At 35.6% G+C, this 27,377-nt stretch overlaps 1 protein-coding gene across 3 annotated transcripts in view; it reads right to left on the reverse strand.

Annotated features, from left to right (window-relative positions):
• Positions 1-27,377, reverse strand: part of LOC138692830 (tyrosine-protein phosphatase non-receptor type 13-like) — a 241,395-nt gene that overhangs the window by 12,215 nt on the left and 201,803 nt on the right. Inside the window, exon 1 of one of the 3 annotated variants that reach the window (XM_069816086.1) lies at positions 962-1,112. The exons of the other annotated variants lie outside the window; for them this stretch is intronic. Within the exon in view, the coding sequence (XP_069672187.1) occupies positions 962-977 (16 nt within the window). The 5' untranslated portion in view covers positions 978-1,112. Of the gene's footprint in view, positions 1-961; positions 1,113-27,377 lie in introns of those variants that run through there. 3 annotated transcript variants of the gene reach the window in all.

Raw genomic sequence — 27,377 nt, forward strand, 5'->3', positions numbered from 1 at the left:
ATCATCTATACAGTACATGGATCAAATTACTTCATTCCGTACCGACTTCGCACACATTCTAATCTAATAATAAAAATCTTTGCCAAAATATAAGGTATATCTGATTTCCACTTATCCTTTCATTACACGAATGCCAATCAATATACTTTCTCTGGGATAAGTATGCCGGAGCGTGATGCTAACCATTCACTACTCTGTGTCAAGGTTATAACTTAAAACATAAAGTTCTAGCTCTTTGCTCTCTCTAAAGACACGATTGACGCGATAGAAGTTAAATTTTGTTGTAAGCATATTAGGGCCTATGTATTGGATATGTATTTAACTGCAGTTTTCATAATTGTAATAGAAAACACATGAGTAATTTTAATTTTGAAATTTCATCACGTCTCTACACTTCAAGTGATGCAATTTAGAACGTAACGCCTTCACAGAATCGCGGTGCTACTGCAATGAACAAACGAATAAGAAAAAGATAATTAGCAATAGAGTGGACGGTTTATTGTGAATAGCTGTCACATATGATCAACAATGACTCCGGCAATGACTTCCGTATTTATCTTTTGTAGGCCTATTACTTATGCTATACAAGCAACAATATAACAGATAACAGAAGCAATCATTTTAATTATGGATGTATATTTATAGTGTATTGATAGTTACAAATTCACGAAAAGGTCAGGTTCGGAAAAATGTATTTTAAATTTATGAAAACCTCTTTTCAGTTTATAATGTTTCCGTAAACAATAATTTGGTACAACCGGCAAATACTTTTATATACAAATTAGTCAAATTACTTATGACGCACCTTCAAAGTTTTTACAGCAGCAGTGTGACAACTGCTGTAAATTTGGAGAATGAATGTTGACGTATACCGGCATGCTTAACAAGCGCGTACATTAATACGTGATCTTCGTAAGTTTGAATTTTATTTGCTACCATTATTATTAAAATATGTACTTACGTCGAAACAATAGCATTATCTTCTTTGGTCACAACAATGAATTGTTCGTCTTCTTAGATAGAACAATCACAAAACAAACTCAATCCGTATTAGGTATCACTTCACTTAAAACACTTATTTGATAAAGTGCCTTCATGATGACTCACAATTGAAACGAAGTCATGTCTTTCTGAATCACGAAAACACTTATTTTATTGAAATAAATAACACTGTAGTTACACAGAAACACTGCGCTCTAGCGATCAGATCGTCTTCTGTCACAACAATACGCTAGACTGGCGCGACTTTCTCTCAGAGGCTGAAGGGTGCAGTCCGCGTATATAACCTCTGGTTTGCATTACGTCACGAGTGGAGGAAGGATGTCGGTCAGACTAGTGAGTGCTTCTTGTAGCGCATTCAAATGAGCATCGCGTCAGTGGCGGGGGTTATGAGTCACGTTTCCTAGAACTCGTGTGTTCCTTTGGTGAGAATGAAGGAAAAAAATGCAGCAACGGAAAACTATATACTATTTTGAAGATTTTCCTTGTGTTCAAAACATCAAATATTATTTGTCGCATTTCATTGTGAGGAAACTATTCAAATAAACCCGTATACAGGGAAATTTAAATTTGTTATTATTTACCTTTAATAATATTAATATTGCAATATTTGGCAATTTCTCTTACTATACAAAATACATATTTTCTTTCCTATTGCACGAAATATTTAGAAATAACTTACGTTTTTCCGAAATCGATTTTGATTTTTTGATGTACATTATCTTAAGAATTTTATTTTTAATTTAGTTTTGTAATTGAAATTCTGTATTTAATGTCTTTTATAAGCTATAGGAGGTATTAGAAGACTGTGAGATATCTCGATAATGGAATGAAATTTACGGGAGGGAGGCCCAGCACTGCGACCTGTTATGATCTATTGCGCTAACCTTCAAGATAGACGCATTCCCAAACCCATACCGGCTGCCTACACTAAAGTTCGCTCAAGTTTCGAGCAGGCAACCCCCCTCGTCCCTAGGCCAGCCCCCTCCGTACGTCGTCAGCCGGCGATCGAGGAATGCTATGGAATGATGACGAAATGGTGATGGAATGATGTAGATGCCTAATATGGGGAAAAACGGGAGAATTCCGAGAAAAACTCCAACTGTGACCCTGTTCGCCACAAGTGTCACTGTGGATTTTTCAATGAAAAATTACCTGACCGGGACTCGAACCCGGGCCGCCTGCGTGACAGGCTCGATAATGTAAATGATGAGAAGAAAAGGCATAGAAAACCGGTATTCGGAAAAACCATAGTCGCTTTATTTATTTATTTATTTATTTATTTATTTAATAGATTTATTTTAACTGGCATAGTTAAAATAATAAGGCCTTCTCTTCCACTTATCCAGTATAAGAACACATAGCAAATACACCATAAAAATAACAGCAATGCAGGAACAATACACTGACTATAAGCCTCATAGATGTTGTCGGAATTCGAACACCAGTATCTCAGATGAGAAGTTGTCAGCTTACTAAGCAGTCTTTATTTCATTGACTATGTCATATACTACGTCTCATAAAATATTTATTTTGTTTAAAATAATGTCCGAATAATTTTATTTATTTTGCAAGGACATTATTGTTGAAATTATTAAACTAAAGAAATAAAAATGTACATAATGAAGTTATCGATAGTGCGCAATGAACTGAAGCAAGAAACAAAAGCAACCTCACAGAAACCATAAGCGGGTACTATACTTGATGTGGTTAGCCCAACCTCCTCTTACAGCCGAGGTCCAGAAATCATGGCAATTCTAAACTCCAGACGCATGATGTGTAGCCTATTGTATGCCAGTCAAGATAAATAAGTTCTGCGAGGGAAACGGATTGAAATGCGGAATTTAGCTTTATCTGCACTTAGATTCTACAGTGGCGCTGGTTGGTGACAACTCTTGCATAATACAATAGAACCTCGATTACCTGACGTAATGAAGAGGAGAGAAGGAACAGTTAATTGAAAAAGATAATCTATTCTGCTTGTTCTTACCTTATTTCTGTGTTTAAAGAAGTCCGTCACTTTTTTTATGAACTTTATTGCCGACAATTCTTTCTTTCTGATCTCTGATCTCATTTTAATTTCCCAAGTAAAACAACGTCCCAGAAATGAAGTATCATCTTCTCGCTCCAAAAGCCTCATGACGGTCATCACTGATTAAAGTGCAATTTGTAGTGTAACGCGCGATTTAGGCACTTTATCTTCTCCTCCACTATCGTCATTGTCACACATGCAGCTTCATACTCAGATCGAAGATTAGCTGGGTTTTCATGATTAATTATGGGGAAGGGAAGTGGAAAGACCATCGAATAATCCGATGATCGGTTAATCGAGAAACGGATAATCGAGCTTCTACTGTAGTTAAAAAATATGGGATAGCAGCTACAGCTTAGAATCATACGAAGATCTCGGTGAATTTAAGAGTAGCTTCATCTCCGGTCTCTAGCTTGCTCGTTTACTAGGTATGTAATCATAATTATGTGCAGTGTAAGTACTGTATGTAAACTTTGGAATATGTATTATTTATCTTTTGCGTATTAAATATTACAGTACCTGGTTAACTAGTTACAGCCTGTTATTGGACATCTTTAGAACTGGTTGGTGCTGGTCTTGGTGCTTTTTGTTCGTGTTTCCTGTAGGGATGTGTTTGTGTAGTGTAATGTGGAGTCAAAGAGTGTGTGTGTTCTGAAATTGAGTTGTGTGTTGAGAATTTCATTTTAATGTGTTTTTATGTGTCTATATATTTCGTGTTGTAGTGTGTTTAGTTTCTGGCTAGAACACTAGAACAATACGAAATATATAGACACACAAAAACACATCAAAATAAAATTCTCAACACACAATTCAATTTCAGAACACACACACTCTTCGACTTCACATTACACTACACAAACACACCCCCACAGGAAACACAAACAAAAGGCACCAAGACCAGTATCAACCAGTTCTGAGGATGACCAATAACAGGCTGAAACTAGTTAACTAGGTACTGTAATATTTAACACGCGAAAGACATATAATACATATTCCGAAGTGATGTAGTGTGTAATCAAGATGTGTAATATAAACTTTATTAGTATTACAAATAGTGTATAGGAGGATTTTTTTTAAACAACAAATACTGCCTTCATCTCAGACGTCACGCTGTAAATGCCTCATTTCGCATTTATTCTCTGCCTTTACCTGACTGGCGTACATTATGTTGGTGCTGAATGCCGACAGAGCTTGATCAGGTTAGAAGTGTCGTAAAACGTCCCGAGTTGCTCACTTGATTCATCAATAGCCCATTAAGCCACGTGTACGTGCCTCCATTCATGTTTCTAAGGTCGTGTTGATCCTGTAAATTCGTCCTTCCTGGGAATTTTAAACGTATGGTTTATTCTTAGACTCTGATACTGTGAAGAATGAAATTTATCACAAAAGTACGTCAAGATGGAGATGCTGGCGGAAGGAAGTGGGGAACTCGCATAGAGACGTCACAATTCACAGTTTATACGCTCATGTATTATCAAACTTTGCAATACCGCAACTCTGAAAATAAATCCTACACTCATAAGATTGCATTGTCCTCCCTCACCATGTACGTGCAGTGACGTTGACAAATGTGTAATTCTTTATTTAACGTTCTTATAAACCGCAGAGGCTATTCAAAATGAATAAAAGTGAAATATGATGAATGAAAATAACAAGAGGAACCCTAGTACACAGAGTCAATCATACTTCGTAGTACATTGATCACATCATAGGATGGCAGGGATTGAACCATAAAACTTCAGCTAAAGTTGGACAGAGATTTTTGGGTTGGAAGATACAAAAGTTTCACGACTACTTTTTGAAAGTTGAGGGTCAAATTTACTCCGGATCATTTTTTCTCGTTTATTTAGTCCATCTCGTCGCGCTCGTTCGATCGACGGTCGGTTCAGATCTCACGGAGTTTTGCGCATAAATGCAGTTTTCGAGGCATGTTTTGTCCCACCCGTCTCGCCGATTTTGAGAATTAGACCGGTTTCGTGCGGATGTTATGGGACTCTTTTATCTACACGGTAGAATAGGGTACTTTTCGTTTTTCTGTGTTTATTTTTTCAAAAGTTATAACGATTCAAATGTAACACATTTTTTGAATATCGTTACGTAGTGATTGGCGACCTACTATTTACTTACTTACAAATGGCTTTTAGAAAACTCGGAAGTTCATTGCTGCCCTCACATAAGCCCACCATTGGTCTCTATCCTGAATAAGATTAATCCAGTCCCTAGCATCATATCCCAGCTTCCTCAAATCCATTTTAATATTATCCTCCCATCTACGTCTCGGCTTTCCCAAAGGTCTTTTCCCCTCATTCATCCATATGTGCTAAATGTCCTGCCCATCTCAAACGTCTCGATTTAATGTTCCTAATTATGTTAGGTGAAGAATAAAATGCGTGCAGTTCTGCGTTGTGTAACTTTCTCCATTCTTCTGTAATTTCATCGCTCTTAGCCTCATATATTTTCCTAAGCGCCTTATTCTCGAACACTCTTAAGCTCTGTTCCTCTCTCAAAGTGAGTTCAAGTTTCACAACCTACGACCTACTACTACGCCTACTGTTATTATTCTTGTTATTATAATATTCATTACGTGTGAAGGCCATTGATATGGGCCCATTGTGCTACGTCGTGGGTAAGGAATGGACGGCGAATTGTTTCCCCTCTGTCAGAGACAAGATAATCTTACGTGCCGTAAATATATGACACGGGGCTTTCAGCTTTAGGCTGCTTAGGGTGAAATGACTTTCAACGCCTTAATACCTCATCTCTTTAGTTCGGGTTTGAACCAGCGAATCTGAATCCATTGTCAAGCATGGCAGCCACTTAAGTACCGCCAAACACCATCTCGCAATCACCAATTCCATCGACGCTAAATAATCCAGAAGGCTTAGTTGATACAGCGTCGTTAAATACGGACAAAAATCTTCTTGTTACAACTAAGGTATTTCTGTTGGTACTAGTGCTACTATCAATATTAGTATTTATAAAACTTTTATCAAAGTTCTATTTAAGTTACAAGCATCCGGGCAATTGCAAAGAAAACTAGTTGAAACCACGAAAATATCTCAGGATAGCTCAGAAAATTGGTCCTCAGACATCTCGATTAAGAAGTGTAGGCCTATATACATGTCTAGCCTGTTACCCTGTGATTGAAATCTTGAAGAATATTAAATGAGCCTTTTATGATTATTTTATGGTATTCTCTATTTCTTTTATTTGTACACAACCGATAAAGAAGTGGTTTTGAGATCGCGATTGGCGCGTTGGTATGGGACCGATAGAAGAACTTGCAGCTGACGCAAGGGAATCGGTACTGCAGACATCTCCATAAACTATGAAAACAGATCTGCAACGATTTACGACAGGAAAATGAAAGTTGTTACTGTGGATATACAGTACATTTATATATAAATATATATGTACATATTTTGTAATATGCTGACATTGTACAACTATTTTTATTGAAAATCCAGCCGTAGTTTTGTCAGCTGACAGCCAGACAACTAAGACATTCTTTTGTGCGAGATCGTGCTTATTTTGCTTGTTTTCCGCACAGAACCAATATGCGGTAAGTGTGAAATACCACATTCAGTATTCCCAACGTAACACACATAACAATTTCCCTCTTCTTACCGCTTAAGCGCGACATTCATTTTACTGCTTTTAACATATTATTTTTAGAGACGTTTAACATAGTAATAATTATAAATTGGAAACTTACCACTGCAATTTCACCTAAATTGCAATGTTAATTATTGTTTTTAAATATTTGCAAACATTGAGTAAAGTCTACTAGTCCACGAAACTTATTGCATTCCTGATACAAGTAACATTAAGGAAGCCGTGAAAAAATCAACAAGATTCCAGATGCCGATGTTATTACTGCAATATGTTATATAAATAATATTGTTAAAATATTAAAATGAAAAATAAATCATTATATAACCTTACCATTTGTTTTAAGTTCGCATTTATAGACTGGGGGGGGGGGAAGACAGACGTATATCACGGCCTGCTGGAGTATAGTAAACACAGAAAACATTTTATAGCAACAATGTTGAAGAAAGATATTTTGGTGTTCCGAAGTTGCCGTCATTAAACAGAAACCAACATGGAGATTTCATTGCAACTAATTATAAATTCGTCTTTCAGGTATGTAATAAACGATCTTCGCACAAAATAATGTACGATACACGAGCGGTATGTTTGTTTTCATGTTCTCGGAAATTAAAAAAGCTCAACTACGTTTCGGTTTTTCAATCTTTTCCTCGACCATGAAAACGTCAACATACCGCTCTTGTAAAGTATATTACTATTTTCTCTTCCTTTCTGATTTGTCATTGTTCAGTTATACTTGCATTTCACCAGGCGTACGCAGAATTTTGTCAAGGGGGGGTCATTATCAAATTTGTTTACAATTTGTATTATCAGTATTTTAAATTTTGTATATTAATATTATTATTATTATTATTATTATTATTATTATTATTATTATTATTAAAATATGAACTGTCAAATGCACAAAACGTTTGACGAACGGGTGAATACCGCTCTTAAAATGAGTTTAAAATCGACAATGCACATCTGCATTGCAGAACTGTTAAACCAACCTTTTCTGTATATTTCACAAGCGTCGGGTTCATTTTATTACAAGGTCGGTGCTAGGCGATAGGTCTCTCTATAATAAAGACAGCACTGTTATAATTCGAACGTGCCGCAGTACCAAGCACAGGGATTATATTGAAGGAAGGGTAGGAGGACTATGCCTTATGTTGATGTAGATTTTGTTACTCCGATAATGAAAAGTTAGAGTAGGAGAAACGATTATGAATAAAAAATATTCAAATCTAAATACGTATTTTTTTTTTAAGTTCGAGGGGCGTTCAAACTCGGTAATCCCCTTCTTGCGTACGCTCCTGCATTTCACTAACGCCGAATAAATCATGGATATTCAGTACAACTTCCTCGTGTGCAGTTTTGCGGCTGCTTTGAACGCTCAGTTGCACTCAAGAAATTTGAACGAACTATGCCCAATAATTTTCGTTAAGTATAGAGTTTTTTTGTACATAGCGATGTGTTTTATGATCTTATTAGAACATGCGGTAAAACGTGTTTAAATTTGACAGAAGTGACTAAATATTATTGGTATAAATTAAATTTTTGCGAAGAACTCTTAACATCGTTTTCACCAATACCTATGTGCTTTCCCTGGTAGGCTTTAAAATCCTTCGGATGTAACGGTAGGCACTCCTTGACGCGTACAAGGAAGATGGTTAAACTTCCGTAGAGGAAGAGTCTAACCGCGTCACTTGACCGTAGCTCTCCCACAACGAGAGGAAATGCAAAAACGTTTATAATCTGACGCAAATAACTAAAAATGGTAGCGTTCAGTGATCCGTTACTCTGAATTTATTTATTTTCTGTAAATAAGTATCGTCCTGTTTTATGAAGCTTATTTTTATTTTTATCGCTGTAATTCGTGATAAATAGAAAAGTCGTGACAAGGCGAAGCAGAAGAAACGTCACAAAACAAAATAATATTTACAGTCTATAGTTAGTTTGAATTGGAAACTTAAGTTAAATTTGTTTAGATTCGGTTATGTTAGGTTTGTTTTTGTTAGATTACGTTAGGTTCGGTTAAATTAAATAACCTTATCTTCGATTTAGTGCGTGCAGGAAAGCATATTTCTTTGGCTGATCGAAGGTTATTTTCCTTGAGTTTCTAAGTGGAAAAGAGGGCCACAACAAATCTACGTTATCGAACTCTCTTCTCAGCTTGTAACCTTTGCATCATTCCATATTTCCCTACTTGTTTAAGTTATCTTTCTATTGTTCAATTTCCAGATTATTTTTGGTATTTATATTCTTCGTTATCCTTACGTGTTTCAATCCATTGTACATCTAGTTGTATTTTCTGGTTCTTTTGTTAACATATGTCCTATCCAGTTCCATTTTCTTATCTTAATTTCTTGACCTATTAAAGAAAGATTTGTTATTTTCCTGAGCTTTCATCGCTGATAATTTTGGGCTACCATATTTTTAGTATAGGCTTAGGCCGAAGCCGGAGACAGCAGCTGTTGACAAGTGTTTGTAATTTATTAGTTATTTCATGTGTTACTTTCCATGTTTCAAAACCATATAATAAAAATGGTAAAACATTTGTTTTGAACTTTTTATTTTTATATTTTTCTTGATTTGGTGTGATTTTCTTAATGCTCTTTGCCATGCAAAAGTCCCTTTATCCGTATTCATTTTGTCCCTAACATCTCGTTCGGTTTATTTTATTGACTTAAATAAGGGTTTTTATAATCTTAAACTTGAACATGTTGCAAACATTTGAGAATTTTATAATATACTGATGTTCTTGTTTTATTAATCAATGAGATTTATAGTATATTGATCATTTTAGCCGTATAACGGTACAAGAGAAATTAACTCAAAACATTCCAGTAAAAAAGGAGTAAGACGAGATTCATTGAGTTCATTCCTTCTTATGAATGAAATTATATTAAAGATATGAAACATAAATCTGGCTACAAAATTGGAAACAAATATGTTAATATATATTACGCAGATCATGCTACATTAATTGTTAGCTCAGAAGATAACTTGCAACGGTTATTGTACCAATTCCACCTTAGCTGTGAAAATTTTAACATGGAAATATTACACAAAATTAAAAGTGTGACTTCAATTAAATATCTTGTACGATGCAGACTGGAGTGAAATGATAAAAGCATAGAACAGGTAATGTCAATTAAGTAGGAAGTGGAGTTGGAAAGTAATAGGAAAATTGAAAAGGAAGTAAGGAAACAAGCTAATGAAGCATTCATAATTTCTGGACATTTAAGTAAAGTAGTATGGAAAAATACAGTAAATATATAGGCTTTATACGACTAAAAACCAACATTTATAAAACTGTATGCTGCTGAAACAAGGTCAGATACAACGAAAACAAAACAACTTCTGGAAGCTTCAGAAATGAGTACACTAAAGAAAATAGCAGTAAAATCAAGGCTAGATAGAGTACATTTATGAAGTGAGAATATTAGACAGTAATGTGATATACAAGTTATTGGACAATAAGAAACAAGAAGGCGAAGGAACGGGATCAACACATAACAAGAATGTCGACCGATAGGATTGTTCGCGGTGCTCGCGATGGTTCTCCTTAAGCACAAATATCACCAGGAATACAACAGAAGAGATGACAGGAATCGTAATTTGGATTCAACAGACCAGAGGCCTATTAAGAAGCAGAAAAAGAGATTTTGTTCAGCTCTTCCATCCTTAGATATGAGGCAACCCAAATAATAAAACTAGTCTATTGTTTCTAGTTCCTGTGTCGAAATGTAGAACTTGTTTTTATTTTTGAGTTCAATCTCATCTCTTTTGTTTTTGTTTTCTTTTATGCATTGATTTTTAAATTGATATTTTGGGTTTCTACCTTACGGTCGTTAAATTTAATTTCTTTATCTTTATAAGTCTGGATCATTATGAACAAATATCAAAATCTAGGTCTTTCATTTGTTATACTGTATAGACACCATCGTATGACTCATCTATTCATAGTTTTATTTGAACTAAATTAATGAATTATATTTAGCTTAAATTTGTAAATGTCACATTGTGACACCATTTTGATTAGTGGTTATGAGAGTTTTGACAGCTGCTAGTTTCTTCTTTCATAAATACAGGTATTAACCTTAAACGACTGTACACTTATGCTACATTATATTAGACGAAGCTTTAAATTGTTAAAAGTTTCAAACAAATTTTTTACTTTTTTTTTTTTTTTTTTTTTTTTGGCAGCTGTAGCCTTTTAAGTGCTGTAACGACATTTTCCCTTCAGCTAAAGCTGTTTTGACGAATAGGGTATATTTATGAATAGCGGATTGGCGTAGATTGATCGTGACCTGTTTGACTGTACAGTCCTAATGGAATGCGGTTGCCTAGCGCCACGTATTCTCCAATAGCCTCGGATGATTATAACCTGCGTATAGACCAGAACAGACGGTGGATAGACCCTTCTGGAAGTGACAGCCTGGAGCAACGCTCCTAAAATGTATTGTGTGGAATGTTAAGAATGTTGATTAACATTTTTACATGCAAACTTCAGTTTTATATAGAATTCCTAAAATAGTGATGAACAAATAATCACCTGTAATTCTACTGTATGGCAAGATATGTTAATTTAAACCTTCTCGTTAGAGATCTTATTAGTAATTCTAAGTAGTTGTGTAAGAATAGTAATATGCGTTACAAGAGCGGTATGTTGAAGTTTTCATGTTCGAGGAAAAGTTTGAAAAAGCGAAACGTAGTTGAGCTCTTTTAATTTCCGAGAATTGAAAGAAAACATACCGCTCGTGTATCGTACATTATTTTGTGCGAAGATCGTTTATTACATACCTGAAAGAGGAATTTCTAATTAGTTGCAATGAAATCTCCATCTTGGTTTCTGTTCAATGACGGCAAATTTGCAAAACAAAAATATCTGTCTTCAACATTGTTGCTTTAAAATGTTTTCTGTGTTTACTATACTCCAGCAGGCCGTGATATACGTCTGTCTTTCCCCCCCCCCCAGTCTATGATGAGTCTGGAATCTTGTTGATTTTTTCACGGCTACCTTAATGTTACTTGCATCACGAATGCAGTAACTTTAGTGGAGTTGTAGGGTTTACTTAATTTTTGCAAATATTTAAAAACAATAATTAACAGTGCAATTTAGGTGAAATTGCAGTGGTAAGTTTCCAATTTATAATTATTACTATATTGAACGTCTCTAAAAATAATATGTTAAAAGCCTAAAGCAGTAAAATCAATATGTCACTTAAGCGGTAAGAAGAGGGAAATTGTTATGTGTGTTAGGTTGGGAATACTGAATGTGGAATTTTAGACTTTCCGCGGATTGGTTTTGTGCGGAAACCAAGCAAATACGCACGATCTCGCACAAAAGAATATGTGTTACTCGCTTGTTATCAAAATATAGCTTATTATCCTGTTAGCTATTGAGTCTAGTAGTAGTAGTAGTAGTAGTAGTAGTAGTAGTAGTAGTAGTAGTAGTAGTAGTAGTAGTAGTGCGGCAGCGGCAGCAGCAGCAGCAGCAGCAGTCAGCTTCTTTTTAGACAGTTCCATATTCAAGAATTTAAAACTGTTCTCTCCATTTTTTCTTTAGACGACCTCTGTCTCTCTTCCCTTTAGCTCTGAAGTTTAAGATTCGTTTAGCAAATATGTCAGTGTCCATTCGTTCTAGTATCTAGATGTTCCATCTATTTTCTTGGTATTTTGTTATTTCGTCCACCCGGTTGTATATGTTGTAATGTTTGTCTGATATCTTCACTTCTCATTCGATCAGCTCTTGTTTATCCCAATATTTATCTCAAGAATCTCATATCTGCTATATGTAGCCTATTTTTGTTTTGTTTTGTCAGGATCCAGCACTCATTACCATAGAGAATTGTGCAGACTTTATAAAACCTTGCAATTGTGTCATGTTCGCTTTGGGTCATTCCATTGTATGACAAATATTTAGTTACATTGACTAAAAGATTTAAGATTATGTAATTTCTTATATTGTACACAGTTAAAAAATCTGCGCTATATACCTCTACTTACCTAGTTGTTTATCCATAATTATGGAATCCATATCTTTTGTCTAAGAAAATGGAGGGGAGGAAATGTTACGGGTGTGATAAAATTTTCCATTGGCATTGCGCATTCATGTAGTTCATTCAGTAACTCTGCTAATTGGTAAGTTCTGAAGGAATAGAACATTTTTTTCTGTATTCGTAAGATTTTTAAAACAAGATTATCTTTTTTAAACTTGGATTTGCGTGCGACCAAGGACATACAGAATATATTTTATAACATGTTACGGGTATGACAGAATAGTTAAAATATGAAATTTCAATACAACTAATTAAAGATAAAAAAGAAACAATAATGCAATAACAAAGTTTTACCGTTTGATTTTACTGTGAAATAATTTTCAAACAAAAACAAACTGTCTACGCTTATTTATAACTCTTGGGTGTTTCACTTTTTTAACTACAACATAAGCTTTCTCCATAGATACAGCTTCCTTCTTTGGCCAGATCCGTGGACTCCAACTATAGTTAACACAGAAAACAAAATCACGATTGAAATTATCAATCAATTAACAAAGTTTAACTGTGAATGTTTATGGTAACGTGTATATTTTTATTTTAAAATGCTATATATACATGTCTCCTGGACTATGTTGCTTATTTTGACATAAAGAAATAGACTTTTTATGGAAAATATTTTTTTTTTAGATACAGGACCATGGAATGACCCCTTTACCATACAAAGTTCTTTTAATTGTACCGCATAAACATTAATTTTTTTAAATGTTCGAGTCGTTGTCTTTAGAACTGTCTGGACTTAAAGTATAGTGCGTACATTTTATCTTTCTACGCTCGCAGATGTAGAGTACACATGCGAGCATGCCACATATGGTGGAGAAGGATCGAAGTGTTTTCTCGAGGTTCTTCAGTTTCGTTAATGTAAACATCGACTTTATTCTAACATTTCTCCATTCCATTATAATGATATTCAACAACTTATTTCCCCGATCATCGGTATGCGATATGCGGAGAAGGCTGGTCCAGGGGCATGTGAGTTGCCTGCTTGCACCCTGGGTACACAGCAAGCCTTTGGACAGTCGTCCAGTATTCGTTCAGTTTCCTCGAGTGCAGTTTTACAGAAAATTCTTTGCAGACTGATTCTTTACCGTCTCCTACTAACTCGTTGTCTTAAACGTCTTTCTTTACTGAGACAGAATCTTATCTTCGCCTGTTAATAAACCAATCAAAACTCTCGTTTATAAAAATTAACTGCTTGTCTTCATCTCCACGTGGAGGAAGAGATGTCACATCTATGAATAAACTGAAGTAGCAGTCGGTGAGCAGTCGAGGATCGCTAGGAATGTGGCAGCTGTGCAGCATGTGTACGGGAGTGGTCAGTTTGTGTGTGTGCAGCTTGACTCGCCTGTATTGTGTATTCCTGTTATTAGTGATGTTCATGCTAGAGTAGTAGCTACTGTCCGTACTCAGGAGAAGACGAGCGGAAAGAATGTGACCTTCTTGACTATCGCTGTTGATTATTATAAACATCGCTCAGATAAGCATCCCAGTAGCCAGGTTATTACTCGTACAGGAAACATGAGTAACAATGCGTATGGAAATTAAAGCTAAGTTGAGCAGAAGGAGACCTAATGTTTCCGCTTACTGCAGTACAAATATTGCACGTGTTGTCTTACGTTATCTGTTCACATCCCTTCCTCCTCAGTCCGCTCTCGTCTTCTCCTGAGTCACCGACAGTACGTTGTCATCACAATTAGAACTCGTTTGCGATGTTTGCGAACATTTCAGAGATGCAGCGACATACCATGCCCGTAGGAATGGATATCTGTGTGTCTGTTGTATACATACTAGCATAGCAATGGCAGGAGAATGAAGTACTGACTGTAAACACAACTTCAAAACTTGGCAGCATTAATGGAATAGATTGTGCAGTGTATTGGGTCAAAAAATGTGAATGTAATTGAATTCCATACGTCCTAAAGTGAATATATATATATATATATATATATATATATATATATATATATATATATATATATATATATATATATGCCTAGAATAATAACAACTTACAAATAAATAGTTAAGACGGTGAGGAAAAAGATACGAAAAGACTACTGGATAGGCGAACGAGGCCTACTTCGTGACTAATGACAAAAAAATTAACTAGGAATAAAAAAATAAACCGAATTAGCTACACTAGAGAGTTTCAAATGGTTTTAGATTCAGATGTATCTCTAATCAAGTCAATATAGAGAGAGTTCGAGGAAGGGCATACCGCGAAAACAAATTAAGTTCGTTGAAGAAACCGCGAATTCGTTGGAATCACTGCGTGACACAACAAACTTTTCACAAACTTTCTCCGTCTGTACGCTGATATGAGTCAGGCGGCGTTTATCAGACGTCGAATATGATTCATAACGATTGAGAAGGCGAGGTGATTAGGGTGATTAGCCGCCGTGACTCATGGCTGATCTTGAAATCAATGTGTGATTGATACCACAGCGGCTTCTGGGAACTCTTCTGTTCCCAATATCCCGCCACAGACCACTGCTTGTGCTACCGTGGCAACCTGACACCACTCGCGTTTGTTTACAGCAGTCTGTGGTTTCAAGGTCCACGAGATTGCTAGTTTGACCATCTGACTTTGAAACTGGGTTTGTTTCGGGCAGCGTGACCTCCAGTTCTCCAAATGAGAAGCAAGAAAGCCAAGTTTCGCTTGGTTCATTTAATAGCGATAGTAAGAGAGGTAAACAAGTTTAGGACCATTGAGAAATATAATGCCGTTTTTATATTCTCAGCGTTTCCGCAGTCGTCCGTAGTAGTAGTAGTAGTAGTAGTAGTAGTAGTAGTAGTAGTAATAATAATAATAATAATAATAATAATAATAATAATAATAATAATAATAATAATAATAATATCTACAACTTTGAAAGTTAAACCTATTTACGTCCGAAAAATATGATAATTAATCGACGAACAAAAATGAGTTTTAAAAAGCGAACTGTCTTACGAGATTTTAGGCTTCAATTCAGAAGCAGAATTTTGGATATTCCACCGTTTGCTGGAATTAATATCTCCATCGTTTCGTCCACACCTGTGGAGCAATGGTCAGCGCGTCTGGCCGCGAAACCAGGTGGCCCGGGTTGGAATTCCGGTCGGGGCAAGTTACCTGATTGAGGTTTTTTCCGGGGTTTTCCCTCAACCCAATAGGAGCAAATGCTGGGTAACTTTCGGTGCTGGACCCCGGACTCATTTCACCGGCATTATCACTTTCATATCATTCAGACGCTAAATAACCTAGATGTTAATACAGCGTCGTAAAATAACCCAATAAAATAAAAAAAAAAATCCATCGTTTTGGAAATGCATTCACATTTCTTCTCCAGAACAAATTAGCACGACCTGAAGGTCACCTCAGAAACTTTAGTCCCAGTTGTTTGCAGTAGTTAAGGGGTTAGGTACAACTTAACGCAAGTAAAATTTTGGAAATATTCAACATTTTTTCCCTCCATTACTGTATCTTGTACAATAATGAAAATTAGTATGTGTAAAACACTGTCCTCCTACTATATGAAAATATATATATATTTTTACACTTAAAAAATGATTTACTTTTTTTTCCCCCCCCCCCCAAAATTCAGTTCACTGTGCAGTAATGAAGCGTTTCCCACATAACTCAAAAAGTATCCAACATTCTGTGATGCAATTTTTTGTGTATATTTATGCATGTCATATCTACAATATGATGCAAGATCACTTCTCTACCTTTGATAGGTTGTCTGATAAAAAAAATAAATTCATTTAAAAAACGGTCAATATCAGTATTTTCTTCTAACACAAAATAAAAAAAATTACTGATTAAGGAATGTAGTTGAAAGAGCATGATATTGTAAACATGAGTTTCATCAATAAAATAAAAGAGAGAGAACATGAAAAAGTTAACAGGTTTATGAGTTATGAGGGAAACGCTTGAACGCTGCACAGTAAACTGCCACTATTTTGAATTTTGAAAAAAATATATAAATAATTTTTTAAATCGTTAAAATATTTTATCCATACAGCAGAGGGACTGTGTTTTACACATACCAATTTTCATTATTGTACAAGATCAGTAATGGAGGAAAAAATGTTGAATATTTCCAAAAATTTTACTGCTGTAAGCTGAACCTAACCCCTTAAGCATAAAGGGCCCAGTAGAATAGGTGACCCTTGTAATTTGTCCTGAAAAGGAACTTCGGAAATGCTAAGTTCCAGCACACGGCGGGATACACAAAACTCTGCTTCCGAAGCGTTGAATTTGGAGGTAGACTCAGCGTTTGCATAGTGGGAGGATTAATGAATTCCCCTTGCCGTGAAACACGAAGAGAGAGTTGGGGTTGGATTCGCGAGGTACAGCTCCCCACGGTGATTATTCACGAAATCATGAGTCACGTTTTGTCCACCTGTATCCTACGACGTACCAGAGGTTCAACTGTGCCGGCTGACAAGGACTGGCACTTCCTTATTCTGTAACGACAATGACAGTGATGGTGAAGAATTAGTGTAATGGTGGCAGAACAAACAGTACTGCAGCATTTTGTTCATCACAAATTATTTCACCGAGTTCAGCAACCGAACCCGGGCCGTCTAATCGTGAGCCATCTGTTAACGTTGCTGACAATTATTCCACATGGTGTCTATGGACCGTCCGCAATCCAGATACAATCTAACCTATTTTGATGGACTCAATATTTTTCACATATATATATTAGTGCTGTTGATCGATCAAAATATTCAATCGATTAACTATTTAAATTTAATCCATTAATCGATAGCTTAATCGAGTTGAAAAAATGTTTTAATATACTGTAATACACAATTATTCTTAAATTTAACTTGTGTTCGGTGATAAGCATAAGTATTAAATGTTGTATATCTGTCTATATTGTATCGTTATATTACTTACTAACATATTTATTACGAGGCTTATAATTAATTGTGTCAATTTCTCCGGGAATTTTTAAGACAAACGTTAAAAACAAAAAGTATGAAGACTCACCTAGTTAATACTGCTTCATCCATGATTTTAAACATGTGAGTGCATTCACATGCTCCGAATTAAGTGCCGCTCTACGTTTGGTAACAATGTTTCCTGCATCACTAAACACGAAAAAATTTTTTTTTCTGTCAAGCACTTCTCCACGATCGTTCAATTTAAATCCAAACGTTTCACCGACTTTACCTCTCAAATTCTCATATGACATAATGGAGTTTACACTTTTCACAAACCACAGAAAACTGATTTCTTTTCTTTATCAAACTAAACACACAGCCTTCATATACAAACGTTCATTTTTATTTCACAAAGTTGCCTCGATACGATGTACACTAGGGAACATGATTTTTACCTCCGGAAAAATTAACAATTTTTTTTCTCAGTTTTTATGCATAGAAACCGGATACTGTATCTTAGATTCCCGAATTAAAAATTAATATAATCTACATTAAATACTAAGAACAAGGCTTCGTTATTTATATTTTTCAGAATGTATATAGTAAATAAGTAAATAAATCAGTTTTATTCGCAGTTTACAACATAATAGTTACGCCAATATTTATCTCGTGATGAGAAACATTCACAATCACCAGAATCATCCGAACGCAAAAAAGCATACTGTGACAAAATCGCTATTATCTGTCACAGCGATTTTTCATTAACCACAATTTTATGTGCAGAGGGGACAGAAGAACCTTTGTGATTTTTTAAAGTAATTTCATTTCAAACACTTATAAGATGCTACATTTAGTGTTTCGCTTAGTGTTAAATATTGTTTTATGAAAAAAATAAACATAGTATTTATGCTCTTTTCTTGCGTGCTTATCGTCTGAGTTAAAAAAGCTCAAACTTTAGCTCATATGATGGCGCAGAATTTAAATATCATATGTACTTCGGTATATCGTAATAATATATGATATGCGAAAATAATCGCTTAGTGATTTAGGACGGCGCTTATTCCGTCGGATCTCGGCCTCTTAGTCACTCATAACGGGTACACCTTTGCACATGTGTGGGCATTGTGCCACTGTCATACATCTATGACGCAGTGCATGAGGGTAGACCACTAGGGGGAACCCAAGAGGTGTAACTTAAAGTGAGAGAATTCGATCTGACATCGGGATGGGAATCCGGTGTGGCGTAGTGGATATAGCGTCAGCACGTAAAGTTGAAAACCCGGGTTCAAATCTCGGTGCCGGAGAGAATTTTTCTCCGTTCCACTCATCCTTCATCATATGATGACGCAGAATTTCTGCACGGAAATATCATATGTAGGCCTACTTCAGTACATCGTAATAATTTAGCATAAAATGCAGATTTATAATAGGCAATAGCCAAAAAAATTGTCCTTACACTATAGCTAAAACCTCGTTCGTATGACAGTTTTTTTTAGATTACCAAAACTTTGGTCTTGCGGACTTTGCCCTTTACAAAACCATTGATTCAGTTGCAATCATGATATTGTTCTGTTGTAGGTAATTATTGGAGAGAGGTTTAATAACTTCATCAGAATATGTAGCTTACGTTAAAATTAGAATATATAATAATGATTTATTTTAGCTGGCAGAGTTAAGGCCGTAAGGCCTTCTCTTCCACTCAACCAGCAAAAAGCGTATATACATATGCATGAACTTACAAAGAATCCAACAATTTGATTTAGATGAGAGTTACATGTATACAAAAGTTATTTACAAATTAAACAACAAAATACTATGAACTATTAATTAAACACTGAAATAAACTGTGTAGCAGAATTAAACTAAAATACATAGAATGTTAATATATTTCAAATAATATTAGATAAAAGAAAGAGATTATTACGAGACAATTAAAATACAGCACAATCAGGATGATGTCTAACGAAAAAAGTAACAATGTAGTCAGTGATAGTTTAAATCAGTAAGATTGGAGTGAAATGCTAATAAGGTTATCTTTTAAGCTGTTCTTAAAGGTGTTTATTGTCTTGCAGCCCCTAATACTTTGTGACAAGGAATTCCATTGACGCGAGGTGGATATTGTAAAAGATGATGAATAACAAGATGTTCTATGAAGAGGTATACTTAGCGTGTCACAGATAAGTGATCTGGTATTTACGTCGTGGTTAGAGTATAGATAAGAGAAACGAGACGAAAGGTAATTTGGTGTTGAAGTGTGCAGAATTCGAAAAAGTAAAGACAAAGAGTGTAAAGTTCTACGTTCTTTAAGTCGGAGCCACGAGAGACTTGCGAAGGACGGTGATATGTGATCATACCGTCGGATGTTGCACACGTATCTGACGCACATATTCTGAGCTCGCTGTAACTTGACTGACAATTCAGAACTTAGGTCACTTAACAAAACGTCACAATAATCGAAGTGCGGCGTTACTAGGGTTTGCACTAGGGTAAGTTTTAGTTGCTGGGGCAAGAAGTTTCTCAAGCGACTCAAACAGTGAATGGAGGAACAGATTTTTTTTATCGTTTCTTTAACTTGAAAATTCCAACTTAGATTATTATCAAAAAAGAAGCCAAGATTTTTTACGACAGATGAATAAGGGATTAGCGTGTTGTTAAGGGTAACAACTGAAAGATTACTGTTATTAAGGGAGTTAACTAAACGCTTATGTCCAATAATTATGGCTTGAGTCTTACTTGGATTAAGTGCGAGTCCGAAATTGGCCGCCCAAGTGGAGACAGTGGCTAGGTCACAATTTAACTTGTCAATCGATTCATTTATCGTATTGGGTCTGGAATGTATGTAAAGTTGTAGGTCGTCGGCATAGAGGTGATATCGGCAATACTGTAAGTTCTTTGATACGTCATTAATGTAGATAGAAAAAAGTAGTGGTTCTAATACGGAGCCCTGCGGCACTCCCGCCTTTGTGCATCTCCATTGGGAGAATTGATTATCAAGTGAAACACACTGTTGGCGGTCACGTAGGTAGGAGTCCATCCAGCTCAAGGTATTGTCTGACAGGTGCAAAGCCTTCATCTTTGCAAGAAGCAAGTCGATATCAACAGAACCAAAGGCATTGCTGAAATCGAGAAGAGTTAGTGCCGTTACTTCACCCCTATCCATAGCTTCACGGATGTCCTCAGTCACTTTAAGTAGGGCTGTAGAAGTGCTGTGTCCATGTCTAAAACCCGATTGATAGTCATCAAGGAGTTTGTGTTCGTCGAGATAGTTCATAAGTTGTCCATGTACAATATGTTCTAATGCTTTTGAAAGAGTGGGAAGAATTGATATCGGTCTGTATTGGTTTACTGTAGAAGGTGTGTTAGATTTAGGTAAAGGTTTCACTAATGCCATTTTCCAGAGTGAGGGGTAGGACCCAGTCATAATAGATGCATTGAATATATGTGTGACGGTCGGCAGGACCAGAGAGGTTTTAAAAAATATTGGCTGTTTTTATTAAACAAAGCTGTCTTCTTAGACTTGCAAATTCGTATATCTCTGTAACTGAACCTACCATTGTATTGGTTATCGTTATAGAGAAGCCAGTCTCATTATAAAGTTTAATTCCAACCCTGTTGTTATCTGTAATGCTAATTATTATTTTAGAAGGCGAACATTGTAGTTCGTTTGCTTTATTCAGTAAAAAAAAGGTGTCTGTGGTGTCGAACTCTTAGGCCTGTCCCTTTGTGATGCTTACGTCTTTCATTATTTCATCTCGGCTCACAGCATCAATTCAATAAATAAAGGAAATTGTATTTAGGCATAGGCATACTGATATTTCTAAATTTGGTCGGTCAGGGTGGCGCAGTCGGTATAGTGCTGACTTTCTGTGCCCGAGGTTGAAGGTTCGATCCCGACCCAGATCGATGGTATTTAAGTATGTTTAAATGCGACAGGATCATGTCAATAGGTTTACTGGCATGTAAAAGAACTCCTGCGGCACAAAATTCCGGCACACCGGCGACGCTGATATAACCTCGATAGTTGCGATCGTCGTTAAATAAAACAATTAATTTTTTTTATTTCTAAATTTGACTTATTTATGTCGTTATAATAACCAAGAAAACAAGTGTTCTGCCCAGGGGCATTCATAGTGTCCTGCCCAAGAGCAGGTGTTTCACTGCAAACCTTGCATTCTTCAATATCTCCTATTTTCGACTTCCTCTTAGTCTCCTCATGTGATCCATTTATCTTAATGTCGTCTATCATCTGTTCCGAACTTTTCTTCCGTTCACCTTTTCTTCCAATGCGTCCTTCAATAGGCAGTTTTTTCTTAGCCAGTGACACAGGCATTTCCTTTTTCTCTTTGTGATCAGTTTCAGCATTATTATTTCTTCATCCACTCTTTCTGGCATATCTTCTCTCCATTTCACATGCTCTATTCTTCTTCATATCCACATTTCAAATGCTTCTAGTAGTTAGTTCTCTTTACTTCAACGTGTTTCCACGTTTCTGCTGCATACAATGCCACTCTCGACCACCTCTGTGATGTAGGAGTCGGCATGCTGGTCTCTTATGCAGAGGGCCCGGGTTCGATTTCCGGTCGGGTTGAATTTCCTGGTTGGGGTTTTTCAGGGTTTTTCCTCAACCGTAAGGCAAATTCCAGGAAATTCGGGCCACAACATCCCTGAATATCACCAGCATCATTCATCACCGAAATCATATTCATAACAAATCAGTAATACATATACAGTCGCCATCTAGTTCACAATAGTATACAGGCCTTCGCATTTCACCTAAAAGATTAACTCGCGATATGACCAAAAATGTTAAAGCGAGTATAAAAAAAAATAAAAAATAAATTTCTAAAAATCCAGGCTCTTGTCATAAGAACTTACATTACAGACATCAGATTAGAAGAGTACTAGTGGCTTGTGCAACAAATGCTGCAAATTTAGTTAATTATAAGTTCAAATAATATTTTTCATATTTATTTTCCAGAAAGATTACCAGACATTTTGAAATGTATTTGCTTCCATAATGATGAAGATGTAACATTTAAAGCAACATCTCAATAATGCTGTCAAAAATATCTCTTTTAAAAAGCTTCCTCTTTAATGTTTTTTATGCTAAATACTTTTTCTTGAACACATCTATCTGCAGTTCTTTGAGTTCTCCCTACAACAAAATGATATGCTTGGCAGCGATCTCAGATTTAATCGATTAAACCAAAGGAATATGAAATTAATTTTGATAAGATGCAGCTAAAATAGAAAGCATGACTCAATTTACTAATGCCTCTTCCATATTACTGCACTACATCCTAGAAAAATTAGAGAATCACACATAAAGTATCTACACCGCCCAGCCACTAAATATATCAAAAAGACCCACACCACTTCAGTAATAACTGTAAAAATATTTCATTTTTAATAGCAATATTGTTATGTTACATAAGTTTTGTAGTTTTCAGTAACTCTATATATTCTATAGACGTTACTCTGTTAATTATAGATATTAAGAACCAATTTAAGATATTCTCTACGCCTACTTATATAACCCCAAAAGGGTTCACTTTCATATCATCGATATATCAATAGCATTAATGTATATCATTAGTGACAAATACATCATGGCATAAACTGTGATAATATTCAAATTTTAAAGTAATAATGTCATCAAACCTTCTTAAGTTTTGTAGTTTCTAACATCCAATACACAGCTGCACTCAGAAAATTACGCACCAGAGAATCAGACCTGTAAATTATTTTTAGTAAGTCTTGAGATATTCTAAAAAAATTACACAAATGAAGATCGACATAGCTATTGGAATTATGTTGTCAGAGAATCTTAGCTCTAAATATGTCAGCAATCCTGCAGGTCATGGCCTTCGTGTAATGTTGTTTATTGTAGTGTGTGTGTGTGTGTGTGTGTGTGTGTATGTGTATGTGTGTGTGTGTTTTGTTTCATTCTCAAAAGCCATTAATTCTCAAAACTGACGACAGGTGGATTTTGGAAAATAGGAAAATTATGTAGGAAAATTGACATTTCACTGAAAACTACTATTTTTCTGAAAACCTTTGGGTTCCAAGCTTCAAAATAAGGAGTCATTTATTAAAATCGGTTCAGCCGTTTTCCCGTAATTTTCATTACCAGTTCAAATTATATAGATGTGTTTGAGGCTTTTGACGCACATTGAAATAATACAATTGCACGTCATTTCTAACATATCTCTGTTCTGCACGTACGCTTGTCTCCTCAAACTGCGACATTTCCTTCCCGTGTGTTGGCATAGCAACCGACCACCCACTCACAAAGGAAAGAGCCTGTTTCTTGTGGTTTTCGGATAACGTAAAATATTGATGACGGCCGTGCTGAAGGTACCAAAGAACACTACAATCCTGCGTCAGATTTCCGATTTCAATCTACAGAATCAAACGAAGGTTAAAGGTCGTGAACTTTTTATTTGCACGTTATAGCATACAGAGGTTGTATTGGATATCGTAAAAATAACGTAAAGAATTTAATAATGATTTACTACATGCTTTTGTATGCCGAAATGTGTGAATGAAAGGAAGCAAAGAAAACACGTTTTGTGGCGGTTACAAAGAACGTGTGAAAATTAGCTTAATACAGCTTTTATATTCGTGTCATTTCTAGAATTTATTCATACGGGCACTAGCGCAAAACATGAAAATGTTGAAAGGGCGGAGATTCAGCCACGAGAATGAATTACGAAAGTCAACTTTTTATTTTGAGAAATAATTTGGTTTATTGAACCACAACAGGAAACCTAATATGTGATGATAATGATAGTAGTAGTAGTAGTAATAATAATAATAATAATAATAATAATAATAATAATAATAATACATTCGAAATTTTAAAGACAAAGAAAACGGGTACAAACCACTTGCACAATAAATAAAAATGAGTATCATGAACAACTTGACACACGTTTTATTTGCTTCACAGTAATTAAATTTACTTTTCATGTTGAAATAATATTACTGTTTATAGTTTATTTTTTATATATTTCAAAGGGTTATTCTATGCGATACTTCAAACAAAAAAGTTTAATTTAATACAATCTTGCTTTTTTTTTTTTTTTTGCTTTCTTTTCGAGTTCAAAATTGTTTTGTATTAAATATTTCACAATGTGTTTTGGGGAAGCCATTGATTGAATTCCCAATATGCTCAGTCAGTTCAAGAGAACAGTACAATTGAAATAATTTTGGGGGGGGGACAGAAAGAATATCTCGGTGTAATAGTTTCTCTCTCCTTTCTTCGTGGAAGTTTTCTTCTTGCGAACTTTCTTCCCGTGCTGAAGCAGGTACACATTAAATGAGAAATATCTCATCCATCGAAATAGAGTTAGGAAATGATCCCAGGATGGAGGCAGCATTCCCTCGCTGAACCGCTATTCCAATGCGTTGACGAAGGAAATTGATACATCTAGGATCGCCGGTACGGGACAGTAGGCATGTACCAATTTGGGTCAGTAAATCTTTAGCGTCTCTACACCACGGACCAAAGGTCTGAACTGCAAAAGCGACGAAGATGTAATTTGATGTTAAATGTTCATATTTACGTCGTTTAGCATGATAAGCGGATTCAGCAGCAGATCCAGCACAATTGACAGAAGATTTTAAATGGGAAAGGGCTAATGTATCTACACATGTAAAATCCCAGATGAGTGATTTATCTTTGGACCAAGGAATTAATGTCAAGCCGTCAGGTCGTTTACCATCCGACCGACTAATACCAGATGGTTCAAGAAGAGTTGGAATGTCACATAAATTATATCTGAAGAAATGTAACTTTTCGTTCTGCAAATGAACTATTCAATGTTATATTTGTTCGGATCAAATTTCTGCACATTTAAAGGACAAAACTAAATTCTTTCAATAATTTATTATCAATATACACTGCGCTCTTAAATTGACTGAGCATAATTAGGGATTCAATCAATGGCTTTTGCAAAACACGCTGTTTCATATAAAACAATTTTTATGTGAAAAAGGAAGCAAAAACGAGCGAAATTGAATTAAACTTTTTAATTTTAAATATGTTACAGAATAACCCTCTGAAATTAATGACATTACTTACGGATCACTCTGTATTATTCGAAAGAGTCATAAGCTGAATGAAATCATTCAATATGCACTCAAATAAGATGTTTTCATTTCTTGGATTGCACATAAAAAAGGGATTATTTAGAGGATGTGTCAATAACTATATATTAGTTCTTATTAATCTACGTATGTTCAGGCCTATAGCTTTATTAGTTTTCTCTCCCCATTTTTCTTAATTATTATAAAAACCTAAAATTTTTTTTTTAATTTCTTCAGTTTGCTTTCATTTAATGTTCTACATAATTTTCTATATGCTATTTCTATAATTATGTTTTAGCATTGGGTTCTTCAATAAGTATTTCCTTATTCTTTCATTTTCCGGGCAAGATAATAGAATGTATATCGCATCTTCTTTCTGATGTCTCCTCTTCGTTAACCTCCAAATTCCTAATCTTCACCACCCTACGCCTACCCGTTCTTCCCTGGTGTTAATTCTTACGTTTAATAGCTCTTGTAGTCCACTGCTATGGAGTAACGGTTAGCATGCCTGACCGTGAAATGAGCGGGCTCGGTTTCAAATCTTGGTTGCGACAAGTTACCTGGTTGAAGTTTTTCCGTGGTTTTTCCTCAACCCATTAAAAGAGTAAATGCTGGGTAAATTTCGGCGCTGAACCCTGGACTCATTTCGCTGGCTTTAACACCTTCATCTCATTCAGACGCTAGAAGTTGATAAAACGTCATAAAATAACCAATAAAAATAGCTCTTATAATATAAAATGGTTTGTAAAGTTCATATCGTCGGTTTACAAGCAAAACACATTTAAGTAAAAAATATTACTTATGAGAAAAAAGGCTTTTTTGTTCTGAAAAAACTGAATTCTTAAAATATTGTTTTTAGTAAGTTGTTTTTCTTTATGTGTATTTCATTATCCAACTATTCTAAGTTTATATTCATACATTATGTATGCCTTTTTCTCAGAAGTAATATTTTTTACTTAATGTCTTTTGCTTGTAAACCGACGATATAATTTTTGATTACTGTATATCTCATTTGCCATTCTCCATGTTCTTGCACTGGATCAATGGTTTGAGTATTACGTACGAGTTAAATATTCACTGTTAGCGGACTGCCCTGTACACAGCATCTCACTATCACTGCTTAGAACAACACAGAATAAATACAGTAGAAGGAACGTACGTTCAGTTCCTAGGGAAGAGAAGCACAGTCTAGTATATACAGTCGCGAAGCTCAATACGTAGTAAATATGCAAACATTAGATAGTTGCTCACCACTAGGATCGGTAATATCGCCTCATTACGGGCAATGCAAAATAAAACCGTCACAGTCTATTGTTTCTAGCACCCTCAAAACTCAAGCTTCGTGACTGTATATAGTAGACTGTGAGAGAAGTAAATGTTCACATCCCTGCCGTAAATTGAGCCCGTGCTTACTGTGTAGCCAATGTTACGAGAATGCAAGGTAGGGTCAATGTAGGAGGAAAAGTGACGAAAGATTTCGTGGACACTTCAATTAGAATGTCGGCAGACCGTGAGGAAGCAGTTAGCAAGTTTGATTATGTTTTGTTGCTAAATACAATTACTGAAGGTTGGCTCAAGTCTAGGATGAATTACAGTGAACGGCCAGGTCTAGCTTTTTAATCAGACATACTGGACTGCGGTGTATCTTGAGATTGTCATTACCTTGATTTCGTGTTCAGAAGAACCGTGGTTCGTTTTAGATATTTTATAGGAAGGTGAAG

Source organism: Periplaneta americana, chromosome 17 (assembly GCF_040183065.1).
Source record: "Periplaneta americana isolate PAMFEO1 chromosome 17, P.americana_PAMFEO1_priV1, whole genome shotgun sequence".
NCBI classification, from domain to species: domain Eukaryota; kingdom Metazoa; phylum Arthropoda; class Insecta; order Blattodea; family Blattidae; genus Periplaneta; species Periplaneta americana.